This window comes from Aphelocoma coerulescens, chromosome 28 (assembly GCF_041296385.1).
Source record: "Aphelocoma coerulescens isolate FSJ_1873_10779 chromosome 28, UR_Acoe_1.0, whole genome shotgun sequence".
Classification (NCBI taxonomy): domain Eukaryota; kingdom Metazoa; phylum Chordata; class Aves; order Passeriformes; family Corvidae; genus Aphelocoma; species Aphelocoma coerulescens.
This window is the reverse complement of record NC_091041.1, coordinates 4,063,792-4,077,464: the sequence shown is the minus strand read 5'-3', so window position 1 is coordinate 4,077,464 and position 13,673 is coordinate 4,063,792. Positions and strand designations below refer to the sequence as shown.

The 13,673-nt window shown below is 38.7% G+C and overlaps 1 protein-coding gene across 3 annotated transcripts in view; it reads right to left on the bottom strand.

The window, feature by feature from the left end:
• EPS15L1 (epidermal growth factor receptor pathway substrate 15 like 1) overlaps nucleotides 1–13,673 on the bottom strand; it is a 49,290-nt gene that overhangs the window by 34,403 nt on the left and 1,214 nt on the right. For 2 of the 3 annotated variants that reach the window (XM_068996901.1, XM_068996903.1), the window contains exons 2-14: nucleotides 9,738–9,779; nucleotides 9,434–9,523; nucleotides 9,143–9,190; nucleotides 8,389–8,484; nucleotides 7,672–7,734; nucleotides 6,742–6,867; nucleotides 5,148–5,207; nucleotides 4,573–4,809; nucleotides 3,847–4,004; nucleotides 3,242–3,398; nucleotides 2,440–2,502; nucleotides 822–907; nucleotides 384–456 (exon numbers count right to left, since the gene is read on the bottom strand). In XM_068996901.1, the coding sequence (XP_068853002.1) occupies nucleotides 384–456; nucleotides 822–907; nucleotides 2,440–2,502; nucleotides 3,242–3,398; nucleotides 3,847–4,004; nucleotides 4,573–4,809; nucleotides 5,148–5,207; nucleotides 6,742–6,867; nucleotides 7,672–7,734; nucleotides 8,389–8,484; nucleotides 9,143–9,190; nucleotides 9,434–9,523; nucleotides 9,738–9,779 (1,299 nt within the window). The remainder of the gene's footprint in view (nucleotides 1–383; nucleotides 457–821; nucleotides 908–2,439; nucleotides 2,503–3,241; nucleotides 3,399–3,846; nucleotides 4,005–4,572; nucleotides 4,810–5,147; nucleotides 5,208–6,741; nucleotides 6,868–7,671; nucleotides 7,735–8,388; nucleotides 8,485–9,142; nucleotides 9,191–9,433; nucleotides 9,524–9,737; nucleotides 9,780–13,673) is intronic. The other variant, XM_068996902.1, reaches the window with a different exon arrangement.

The window sequence follows — 13,673 nt, the reverse complement described above, 5'->3', positions numbered from 1 at the left end:
AATCACTGCTCACAAGAAGGAAAAGGGACTGTGACACAGAGCACACGGCATTGAGTTATCCTCATTACCAAAACCAGTACTCTCCAAACAATGATTTCCTAAATTACAGTGTTAGATAAACACTAACAAAAAAGACATTTCAAACTGTTCACATATACTATGCTTATATTAGCCAGCATCAGATGAAAACATTTCTGATGGAGAACACTAAAATAAAATTCTTTCTGTAAGTCAGAGGAAAATCTCAAGAAAGAAAGAACAACAGAAAGAATGATAGAACAACAGAAAGAATGATAGAACAACAGAAAGACAGAAAAAATGCTAAATTGCCATATATTACCTAGATTAAAATGAAAACCACTAATGATAAACAGAGTTTTTACCTGAACTTCATTGGTTTTCTGTCTGATTGATTCTTCCTTTTCCCTAATGTCCTGCTCCAGAGAATATTTTTCTCTGTCAGACAAAAAAGAAAATGTATTTGTGATTAGTTAAATAATATAACACATGTGCAAAAATCAATTAAATATTATTCTGGAAACACCACGCAGCCCAAAACGCCAGCCTGTATTCTCATGTATTCTGCAAAGGAGAAAAGGTGCATATATATCAATTATGCTTTGAAAAATACCATCTTGTGCCCATCATCAACCTTCTGAAGTCACCTGACAGACCTGTAGGGTATCACTCGGAAATTCATCACCGATTACAGCAACAAATAATGACAAAATTACTAGAATAGAAGTAACTGACACATCTGTACTATAGACTTATTTTGTTACTCTACACCAAGATTTTGTTAAACAGTCCACAACTATTACCTCTGCAGCTGTGCAATTTCTTGACTAATATCGTCCAGTTCCTTCACTCCTGTAAATTCTCCTGATCCAACAGAACTTGCACTGTCCTGTTAAGAATGAAACAATCTATTAAAATGTCAAGTTGTAACAGAAGCTCTTCCTTTAACAAAGGCTGAGGACAGAGGTGGGATACAAAATCCTCATTATTTGCGTTTTCAAAATTCTATGAGAGGCATCAAATTATTCTGCAACAAGCAGGGAACATGCCACACAATTCTACCTGTGAGACAGGAGAATTTTTAATATGCCTGTTTAATAGACAGGACAGTTGAACACACAGCAATGAAAGGACAGGCACAACGCCAACAAGGAAATTGCAGACTACATCAGAATTAAAATTCAAAACCTAACACTCAGTTCTGCTATAGTCAATAGCAAATTTTCCAGGGGACTTAACAAAATCAGATTGTAATTTCAGTCTTCTTGAGCCCTGCCACAAATTAATGGCAATTTCTTTAATTATACCCCATTTCCTGTAGGTTGTTTCTACATCCATTCAGGTGTAGATCAGGAAGATGCCAAGGGCATCCCTTGCCTTCTAGATAAGACAATCACTATCAGAAGTTAAGAAAGGATGTCAGTATTAGGTACAAAATTGGTTGTTATTATAAAAAGGATTGCTCTTCGAAAAAAAGAAAACCACGGCAACTGAGCAAAAACTGCAGCACTGAACTCACTGCTAGTATGACAAACCAAGAGACCTAAAACTTTTATGCAGCATTTTAAAAAGAAGAATGCAGAGTTTGCTTGCGTCGCTCACTTTGAGACCGCTGTGATAAGCGCAGAAAGCTTGGCTTTATTAAATATTAAAAACCAAACAAGAACCCAGCGAACAAGCCAAGACCAGCAGAGTAAGATGTGACATTTTTGTAGAAACAACAGGTGAATACACAATTTAAATAATTTAATTAAGTCCTCAGTTTTGGGGGATCATTTTTTTGGTAATATGCCATTAAATAATCACAAGTAACAACAACAATACAGACTAATTCTTCAAGGTAGCAAATGAAAAATCACTTTTATACTCTCAGGCCAGATACAGATTTGCTGGGAGACCTGTACTGAATGCGGGACAGGATCACAGCCAGGTGTCACCCAACATGACTAGGAAATAAGTTAAATGGAGCTGCTGCAGTGGTTAGGGTAAGAGTCACTTAACTAAGCTCACAGTAGCATATAGGTTATTTTATCTTACGCTCAGCTAAATACATACTACATGGAAAAAAAACTGCAATTAACTGAAAACAGCAGGAAGCCTAAAGCTCTCACACCAAGATGTATTTACTGCTCACAGATGCAGAGAACTAGCCCAGGAATAATTTTGACAGCACCGAGCTGCCTGTCCCAGGAACTTCCTGCCAGATCAATACATCTCCAGTTGCTGAAGGAAGGAACATCACCAGGTTGGCAGCCGGTGCTGGGCACTTCACATTGCTGTGACATTATCACCATGCCACGAGCAAGAGGCACAGAACCCGAGAGCAGAGGCAGGCAAAGGTGTAGAAATAAACACTTTTTTGGAAGTTACAAAAAGCATACATTAGAAATGTGCATTCCTTTGGACACCGCAATTACTCACACGCCGCATTTCTGTTAGTGCTGAGATCTCAGTTCCTACAGGGGTCAAGTAACCTGACAGAGTCTATAGGAAAAGGATATAGGAAAAACCTTAGGAGGACCATAGCAACAGCAATCATTAAAATATATTTAGAGTTCCAAAGGTTTCTGGTTAGGGAAAGAAAAAAAAAGTAAAGAAAAATACAATATAATTTATAGAAAAGGTGAATGTATTGACAAGACAGAAGTATTTCTTTTTTCAGTTTCAGAAATGCACTGACATGCTATCAAGGAAAGGAACAAAGCAGGGTCAGCAAAAGATCAGATACTACAGTAAAGTGGTATTAGCAGTGATGGATACAGGAATTTCGGACAGGCATGCTACAAAAGATGAGTCCCAGAAACTAGGAAGTCATCACTCCTCATTTAGCCATTAAAAAATTTTGTTTCCATGGGAGGAATTTGGTGCTGATCACAGTCAGGGACAGGCTGCTTGACCAGCTTTTAATATTTGCTGTTACAAGTTCCCTGACTCAACCTTCTCTACGACAAAGGATTATTTTTTATGCTAGATTTTTTTCAGCATTATTACTCCATGGTTTATGGAATATTTTGCTGCATTTTTCTTTACTTACTGTCTTGGTTGATAAAAATTTAGCTATATTTTCAAATGTTAATAGAATTTTGTAAGAGGATATAAGAAAAAATACTGGCAATTTCTTTATCATAACACTTAAAAAAAACCCATACAAAATTCACACTCAAAGCCCATCACTTTTAAAGCACATAAGCTCAGTGTTATCTACAACAAATCACTGACTTACCTGGATGGGTGTGTTCCTCTCTGTGGGAGGGACCATATCTGGAGATAACACTTGTGGAGGATCAATCCCTTTGCTGACCTTCTGCTGAATGAGATACATGGCGAGTGCAAACTGGTCTTTGCTGAGCTTTCCAATCTGTCTCGTGTCTGCCAAAGCCCTGATGAAAACCAGATTATACTTACGAACAAGAGAATCTTATTTCTGCTCTACCAAAAAGCCTGAAATATGCATATACAGGTAATTTCCTTTCAGTTCATTCTCATCAGAGTTTACTTATTCTAGTTGGGGTTCCATAAACAGCGCAGTATTTTATTACACATATTTAATTGAATAGTGTTACTCTGAGAAAATATTTACAGCACTAGAACTTCAAAACACAATCACAATTCACAGACTGACCTACTGCCCTCCCTCCCAGAAAAGCAAAGGGAATATTTATGTCTCCTTCAATTTTCCATATAGCCCACATGTTGCAGTATGCAGACAAGTAAAACAGGGTGGGGTTTTTTGTTTGTTTCTGGGTTTTTTTCATGTTAGGATCACATTCTGAATCTGAGTTCCCAGATCAGCAAGTTACAAAAACACAGCTAGTAGGGATTTCTTACCATATATGCGCTAGGAGATTCTGAGACAGACCTGAATGCATAAAAATGTCCTTTACTTCTTGGCCACTCACAAACCCATCCATGTCTGTGTCTGTTTTTAAGAAAATTTCATCGTATCGCACTTTTTCAGACATTGGTACCACCCAATTCACAGCTGGCTGCAAAACAAAATTCGGTATTTCAAAGGAAGAGAAAGAGTCCTTATGAACACACTGAGTGTATATGACACTCTCCAGAGCCGGAGCTGCTGAACATCTTGCATACTCCAGTCTGACTGGTAAATAAGTACTTTCACTGCATGTTTTAACTTCACACTTTTTATCTGAATAAAAACACTGATAAACAGCTATTCATCAGTTGAAAAGCATTAATTCTTTGGAAATACAAACCCAACTAGGCATATAAAGTCCTCACACTAATAACAAGAGATTTAGAAGTAGATTAATGATTTCTTCGGTATTAAAGCAGATACACAAACAAAACCTATGGTTTCACTTTCTACATAAAGTGAAAATTCCCCCTTATGATTTGCTACCTTGTGGCCACCAACTAAAATTCACTTGATGTTCTTCCGTTCTTCCAAGTCTTACCATTCTCATCTCACCCGCTCCACTCAAATCACCCAAATTCAAGTGCTCACACGAGGCAGAAATCAAAAAGCAGATTTATTTTTCCTACAGCTTACAAATATACAAAATTACAAAAATAAGAAAGAAAGACGTGTACCTGCGCTTGTTTGATGCTGTGCTTGGGAGACAAGCTCCCTGTACTGTTCAGACTGTTGACGCTGCCGTGGGATGGTGTGGAACGGAGGCTGTCTTTTGGTGGAGGACTTGCAGGGAGAACAGGAACTGCACCAGGAAAGATCGGTGTCTTCTTTCTTTTAGAAGGTGGTATGAGAGAAGGGGGCAATTGTGAAGGAACTGACTCTTTCTCAAGAGCTCTATAAACCAAATGCATTGCCTGCAAAGGCAAGAAGGTCAGATAACATTCAAAATTATTAGAAAAAGCAACAAGATCTTCCCGTGTAAGTCATTTACATATTAGTAAAACAAAGACAGTTAGATTAGAGATGTAAACCAGAGCAAATAATTTTGAATGTAATTCCAACAAGTTTAACCTTGACACAGACAAGAGTCAGTGGATGGATTTGAGGAAGGTCATTTAACAGCTCCATGTGAACAGGTTAGATGAGAATAGTCGGCTGTAGCACAGAAAGCTGCAAAGCTCTTCAGAAAAAAATGAGCTATTGGCTTTGGCAGACAGACTAGGCTGTGAATTGAGAATTTAAAGCAACCTACCACAGCAAATTCATCCTTGTCCAGGTGACCATCTTTATCAATATCACTGAGATCCCAGACCTACAGCAATTAAGATTAAAAATGATTTGCAGAGCAAGTTACATTTTATGTATTCATCATATTCACATGCCCCCTGAAGACTCCTAATAGATTTTGGTGAAGATCATATTAGTTATATTACCTATCTAAACATTGTCTGATGAAAGAGACTGGATTAGAGTTTTCCGGCCACATGAATCAACAGTGGCTCTAAAAAATTCTGGCTGCAACACAGGCAGGTTTTTCATCTTTCTATGATGCAATCATGGAGTCATCAAGCTGACTAAAAGCATTCAGAGGTGGCTTTCAGAACTGCCCCAAGGGTGTGGGCTAGCAGATCATTCAAATTCCTCATAAGAAAGTTCAATAGAAAGAGTCAATACATTTCTAACTCCTATTCCATTCCCACATGATGAGTGTTTTCTACTGACAACTAAAACTATGCGCAGCTCCCTCTGGCCCCCTGAATTTCCTGTGGGAGAGAATTTAAGCATTTATCAACTTTAGTTCATTATTAGGTCAGGCACAGTCAATGAAACTTGCAGAAGATTTAGAGAGATACAAAACTTTGTGAACTCCAACACAGCACTGTTTAATCATCAATATGACTTGGAGATAATGGAGTGCACAAAAAGCCAAGACTCGAGGCTCAGCTGTGAGAACTCTGCTTTATCACTGCACCCTTGGCAAATTTAAGCTCCTCGAGTAGTCCTTTGCCCATTTCCTCAGTCCCTTACCTTGTCCACAAACTTTTTTGGAAGAGGTAAAAGCCTCCTGAATTTCCATTGTGGCAAGAACAATATAAAATCCAAAGTCTTTCAAAGACTTCGCAATACTCAAGTACAGATTTAAAACAAATCTTACTTAGATTTTTTTAGATAATACAGAGCAAGAGGCAGTTCTTCCTGAAGAGATGAAAGTAGGTAACGCAGATACAGCTCTTACACAGAGTATACTCATTCTCAGAAATATCAATATGCAAAGCATTAAAGAATGTGTTTTTAATGGAGGCAGAAAAATATTTAAGGTTTGCTTCCCTTGCAAATATGCAATGGATGCACTAAACTCAGACCTTGGAAGTATTTATGAAATGAAAGAAAAAAAACGTGACAATTTGACAGCTACAATAAAAGGAGGATGTTTTAAGGTATTCTCCTGTACAGACAGGGGATGGATTTAATGGTATGTCTAATAACTGATATTTGTAAAAATGACAAAACAGAGGAATCTAATGTTATAACAGCTATTACAGTTTAGGAAACCTTTAAAACCTTTTTGGTTTTTAAAACCTTTCCTTGGTTTTAAACAACCAAAATAAAATTTCCAGCTCTTAAATGAATAGAGAAAATGAAGCCAATCTACTCTAGGGCCGAAATTACTACACTTATTCTTATTTCTAAGTGGAAGACTTCAGAGTCTTAATGCTCCTGCTTTATAGCATGCACACAATGCAAAATCTCAGCCAAAACCTGATCTATGTTGATAAATTACATTTTTAACATTGCAACTATCAGAAGCTAAACAGAGACTAGCTAAATCTTAACAGCTTACTTACCCTTCCTAGGATATCAAGAGGTAGCTTTGAATTCATCAGTACTGGTTTTACTTTGTCTCCTGAAAGTAAACCATTTACTGGCAAAAGGCTTTCAAAAATACCATCAAACTTTGCTTTTTCTTCCACCTAGTTGGTAAGAAATAGTCTGAATAAGTAAAAAAGTGTATCTATGTGAGTACTGAAAATGAGATCTTGCAAGAAATTAAGACTGGTCCATAATGTACTCATCCTAAATTTCCAAGCTTTCTTGCAAGTGCCACTGTGCTGTATTTAAATGTAAACCCATAGAGAAAGCTTTGAAATTAAGCTCCTAAATCTAAGGTTATGACAGCTGACCATGCAGCAGACAAGGTGTGATTCTGCATTTTGATAAACTCTGCAGAACTAAAACTTATTCTTCCCACTTTAAAGTACACGTAACTACAAGTATTTTTATTAAATTTCTACATTTTGGAAATGTTTGCATTTGAAAATTACTTAAATATAAATATCCCCATATATGCACCAAAAGTTATTTTTTCCAACCAATATATATTGCTTGTATCACTGAATACTAATTAGAACATAGGAACTCAAGCTTTAAATTAATACTTCAGACTGGATGTAGTGGAATACTTTGCTGTTCCCAGTGGGGTTCCTTTATACAAACAAAGTGCCTAATTGTAGGACTCTGGAAGAAATCCAGGCAAAAGATTAAAATTCACTGTCTTAAAAACATCACACCAGTGCTTGTCAAACAGTTGTTTAATACTCATTGCACATGTAAAACTCCACCTCCGTGCTCTCTGTTGTGCACAGGTTTGCACAGAAAGGGATGACTTCTGAAATGGGAAATACATTTTATACAAAATTCTCTCACTGGGAAAATTACACACAAGAAAAATATTTACTTCTAAAAAATGGATGGAATGTGTTCTCTTTTACACTTACCCTAACAGCCCAGTGAGTCTCTGTTGAGGGTGGTGTGATCAGCAAAGGACTGCTAGTGTCATGCTAAAAATTAGAAAATTTTTTATTTTTATATATATAAATACATAAATACACACACTTCTGTCTCTAATACTTACTAATTGCATAAGTTAGAGATGGTTATAGACATGAAGCTTAACTACACTGAGGAAAATAGGCTGCACGTGTACCTAAATATAAGTCCCACTCATTTTACAGCATTACAGCACTTGGGTAAGGACATGCAGTAGGTGCATTCTGTTTGTACCCAAACACAGAACCAACACAAGCCAAAGAGGTTCTGCAGCAGCTACTGCAGGGCAAAGCCACAGCTGCGACTTTTACTACCCACTCCTGGTGACCCAGCCCCAAAATAATCTTTTTTTCTTTCCTTTTTTTTCCATAAATTCAGAGTTTAGCCACATCAGCTTCCTGACCAAGTTGACCAGACTTAAACTTGCATTGGTTTTGCAGTCCAGGAAGGGGCTGGTTTCCTGTCACTCGGGATGACAAGACTGTGGCAGCCCTGGCTGCTGTGGCCTAAGGAACTGTTTGACAGCAGCCTGAACCCCAGAACCATGACATTTATGAAATGGAATTCCAGTGTTCCATGACATTTATGAAATGGGATTCCAATGTTCCAGCTGAAGCCTTAGTTCTCATATAACACATTCCTGCATTTAAGTGGACATTACTTACAAATTTAGGAGGTGGCACAGTCAAATTCAGGCTGCTCAGGTTTACATCGTGGCCATTCTGTGCACATGCTACGAGGCGCAACGCGACATAGAAACCCTGCAAACAATTGCATTGTCTGTTAAAAACCAGTTTTAAACACAAAAAATAACCTGCTTACGATTTTTACTAACACTGTACATGTGCAACTCAGTAAAAAAAAACCCAAGATGTACAGCCCCATAATGACAACTACCTCTTTGCTTTTAAAGATGAGTCAGGAAAATTTTTACAGTAACAAGAAACAAAGAGCAGAAAATTGGAAGTTAGTTTTTATGAAGAACTCTCCTCAACAATTTAACAATTTTTCTTAAAAATTAGTAATGTTTTGAAAGAGTTTATCTGTATCTACAAGTAACTTGCTATTTGATATTCCAAGCCACTTTTAATAAAAATGCTAGATTTTTTCACCCAAGAGAGTCTTCTAAAATACAATCATACTTTGCATTTGTGACTCGATGACTGTGTATCTGCATAGCACACACACTGATTATTTACAAAACAAAAGAGATACAGAAAATTAGAACCAAACTTCTCCTGCAGCCTCACTGAGTAGCACACTTGGATATGAGCAGTGCTGGGGAAAAAAACTCATCTTGTAAACAAAAGCTCAACCCAGAAAAAGTCCACAATAACTACTAGTGGTACCAGGGTTTGACTGAAACAAGGCTAATCTAGGAAAGGTAATATAGGAAGTCTACATGAACATTTCATTTACCTGTTTATCTAAGTATCCTTTACCCTCTGGGTCAGCCAAATCCCATATCTGTGCAGACACAAAATAAAAGCCATTGTGAATTTCAAATAAAATTTAACTCGGCTCAACAGTTCCTACTGTATGTCTTCTTGAAATGTTCATTCAGCTTTCAAATTATGACATACAATGTTATTGAATTGTCAAGTTAAAAACAAAAATGTTACACAAAAGACAATTTTTCTTTTTAAATTTTTCCTTTCACTTAAAAAAGTGTACAGACAATTACTGCATTATCCAAATCCTTCAACTTACTTTTCCAAGGATGATATCAGAGAGACCGGATTTTTTAAGAAACAGCGCAGCTTCACTTGCCCCAACTCTCCCTGTGTATGTTGGATCTACCTGAAGGAGAAAAATTAACATTTAATTGAAACACAACTGCTGTGAAAGCAAATTTAAGAAATGCAATGTCGCCCCTAGGTCAAAAGGAGTTACACAAACTGCATCACCACTCAGAATTCACAGAGGTTTAGCACTGCAGTGGGGAAAAGAAAGAGAAGGAAATCTTGGGGAAGAAGAAACTGCACTTTATTTTTACTTTTTTTTAAGAACGTACCTGTTTGTAGTAAGTTTCATATATTGGATTCCCGGTAGAAAACTGAAACACAAGTAAGAAAACAGAATAAACAACAATCAGAACTGACAGGAAAAGAAACGTAGCACTTTGTGTGTTACTTCTATCAAACGCCTAAAACAGTGTGTTAATTTGCTGTGTTACAAACTGGACTTCAAATTTAAGTGTGGATAACAGTGATCCACCAAGACCACAGGCTACTGTCACCTCTTAGAACTTCTCATTCATCAGGATTCCTACCTCTCCTCACACTTTTACTTAACGACACTACAAAGTAATAAGGTTTTGAAGAACAGCTTCCAATTATTTGCCCAAGTATTTCAGGTTATCAGTATGAGAACTACTGATAACAAAGGCCCAGCTTTCAACACAGTGCTGACCTGACCACCTCCTGCACTGTATACATCCTCACAGAGTATTTTCAGCAGACAATTATACACACACACACACACACACACACACCCCGAGCCCTGTGCCTGTGTTAACACATTTTCAGGACTAGGATCTTAAACTGAAATAGACTTTAAAAAGGAAAAAAAAAAAACAAAAAAACTCTCACAATTTCTTGATGGCACCGTTGGAGGATTTCAGCTTGGTGTAATCACTGCATTACACGAAAGCTGCAGACCCAAGGGAAGCCCTGACTTTTCAGTGTACTAAACAAGCAGATCCCGGTCCCTCCTGCTGACATTCCAAGCAGATGGGAACTGGAATGCCAAAAGATGCAGAAGCCCCAAAACCCATCTTCTCACTCGCCTCCTCCAATTGCCACGTGAGCTCTAGCCCTGTGCAGATTATCCCTCCACACTGTTCTCCTCAGCCTCACTGCCAACAGCAAAACCAATCCAGTCAAAAACAGGTCAGTCCTTAGACCACTCAGAGGCCTTAAAAAGAAAGCAACAAAACAACCCAATAAACAGTTTAAGAGCGAGATGCAGAGGTGTCACAAAACCTGCTTGGGATAACCACTCCCCACCTCCAGGACAGCAGTCAGACACCTGAAAAGGAGCATTTCGCACTAAGTTCCATCCCTACTGTGTCCCCTCCCAAATGTCATCTTCTTCCTTGTCATCGTCATGGATATCCAGATGTTCTGCCTACTCTGAGAGGAAGGAAGGCAGGAACAAGATGAAAGAAAAGACCAATCAAGAACATGAAAATTTTAGTTTATGCCAAGAAAACCTTCCCGTGAGTTTACAATAAACGTGCCAAATCTTCATTTAAGGAGCGATCCATAATAACTAAGTTCTCTGAACTGAGCACAAGCAAACACTGACTCTCTGAGGATTACAGCTCTATTTGAATAGAAAAATCCAGCATTTTCAGAACAGTTTCCTAAGCATCTTAACTGTACTTCACTTATATCCATCAACAAAACAAGCTGCTGCATTTTCCAACATCAGCCCCCTCTGGAAGCTCTCGCTCTTCCTGATGGCGGACAGGATTTCCGAAGAATGCTGCAACCATAACTCATTAATCTGACTATTCTTTTTGCTGGCATGTAAATGATCAGCACATATAAGCATTGTGTTCCTGTCCAAGGAACACATCAGTCAGAGAAAAGGTGGAAGTAGGAAATAGTCTGTTCCACTCTGAATAAAACCCAGCATGTTTTCAGCCAACTATCACCAAACTATGCACCCCTTTTCTTGTCAGAAAGCTCCGACGAGAGTCAACCACCAACTACGAGCTCCTCTAATGCTCTCCCGATGTGGTGAGCGACCTAGAGCATGTAGAGACTGGATTCATACCAAGATACAGAGCAAACCACTCCAGCAGCAGGACTGAATGATCTCATCCCATCACCAGACATTCCTGTCACCCTCGTTTGATATCGTCAGCCATGACGTGGAGCTGACTTACCTGGCAGACACGGCAGGAAGCCAGGGTGATGTGCTTCGATGCTGTGAAGTTTCTTCTACGGCAAATTATTCACCCAAGTGCTGCTGGAAAGCACTTCAGGATCAATTCTCTACTTGTGGAATTTTACAAAGATTCAGTCTCTCCGACCGATTTACCTAAATGACTACACCTCTGTGATGAAGCAGACCAGACAAAATGGGTTCAAGTGATAAAAATAGCACAGCTCTCTACCTACCCATCACCACATGCCATGACATCACTATCATTCAAGAGAATTCTGTAATTTGGTGACACCTGCTGATAAAAGACCTACCCAAGACTGTCAACGCTGGCAGAGACAAAAATTTTGAAGAGCCCACAGCTGATGATGTCAAAGCATAACCTGTTAGAGAGGTTCAGTTTGACTAACAGTTTACCCACCTCATGGTTCCTATGCCTGCTCTATACTCCCCAAAACATCACCTCTGACCAATATTTTAGACCAGCTCCCAAACAGACCTTTGGAGCCCTAGCGCCTTGCTGTTTAATCTCCAAGTTGATTTCCTGTTCAGAAGTTCAAGTCTTGAGCCTGCACAGTCTCAGCAGATCCGTACACTGCGTTTGTGGTACGCAGTGCACACGCATGGATACTGCTCCGAGTCCCTCACTGCAGGCCTGGGAAAAAGGCAGGAGTAAGCTCCTGCTGCCAGAACAGTTAATACATCCAGTTCTCTTTCCTGAGGTCATCTCAGGGTCACAAAGAGCTCTGGATCACATTCATTATTTTCCTTGGTGTCCCTTCTCTTTAAAAATTTTCTTTCAGCCCTGCTAGCCATACCATGGGAGAGCTGAAAACAGGGAGTGTAAAGGACGAAAAAAAAAAAGATGTTCACAAAGACAAGAGCCAAAAGAAGGTTGCTGCTGCCCCAAAATGAGTGCCTTTGCCCTTACGTTACCTGTCAAGTATCCTGAGTTGTCTTAGAAGATTGAGCTACAAAAGGATCTGCACTGTCCCAATACCTCTAACATAACTCTCCAGAACCTGTTGAAGCTGTAGGATGAAAAGCCTTTGCACAGCGGAAAGACGACATAAAATGTAAGAAAATAAACTTATTGAAGGTAAACAACTGAAACCAAATTGAATTCCAAGAACTGATTTCACAGGCTTGCTCTTCAACTAGATTTATACATAGCCAGGTGAAACAAAGACAGCCGAATGTTAAATACGAATAGTACAGAATCATAGAATCACAGAATTCCAGAAGGGTCTGTGTTGGAAGGGACCTTAAAGATCATTTTGTTCCACCCCCTGCCATGGGCAGGGACACCTTCCACTAGACCAGGTGGCTCCCAGCACCATCCAACCTGGCCTTGGGCACTGCCAGGGATGGGGCAGCCACAGCTGCTCTGGGCACCCTGTGCCAGGGCCTCATCACCCTCAAAGGAAAGAATTTCTTCCTAAAATGATTATTATAATAAATGATCAATGATCAAATATGATCAAACATTTTAAGCTGCTCAAATTACCCATGCTGTTTGCAGCTCTTAATATGTTGGTATCAATGTTCTTATTTTATATCTTTCTGAATGGACATGCCTCAACATTATAGCACATGTACCCTCTCCTATTCTAATTCCATTCCTGGCATTTACTCTAAGTACACATCTCCTTAGTAATCACAAAACGGAGGCTATTAAAAGAGGAAGTTTACTACTTTAAGAGAAATTCTGTTTCCTGCCCTGATTACAGCTAGATTACTCTTGACAGTCCAATATAGGAAAACAAGCTTTCAAACTACAATGCTTCCATTGAATTACTTGGAAAATACTATAAAAATAACTGGTATGTTTACAGAATGTGGTCCTTTATCCCCTAAACACAACATTTTTTATCAAAAGGAATACCATTGATTCCAGACTCTCAAATAGCAACGGGAATTTAAACAACAGAGAAACTGCATTTCTAGAGTAAATATTTGATAATTATTTGATTTTTACCAGTGCACTATAGAGGTTTCACAACTATTTCACATCCAGAGTTTATTCGACTTACATATTTTGTACCACATTAGTCAC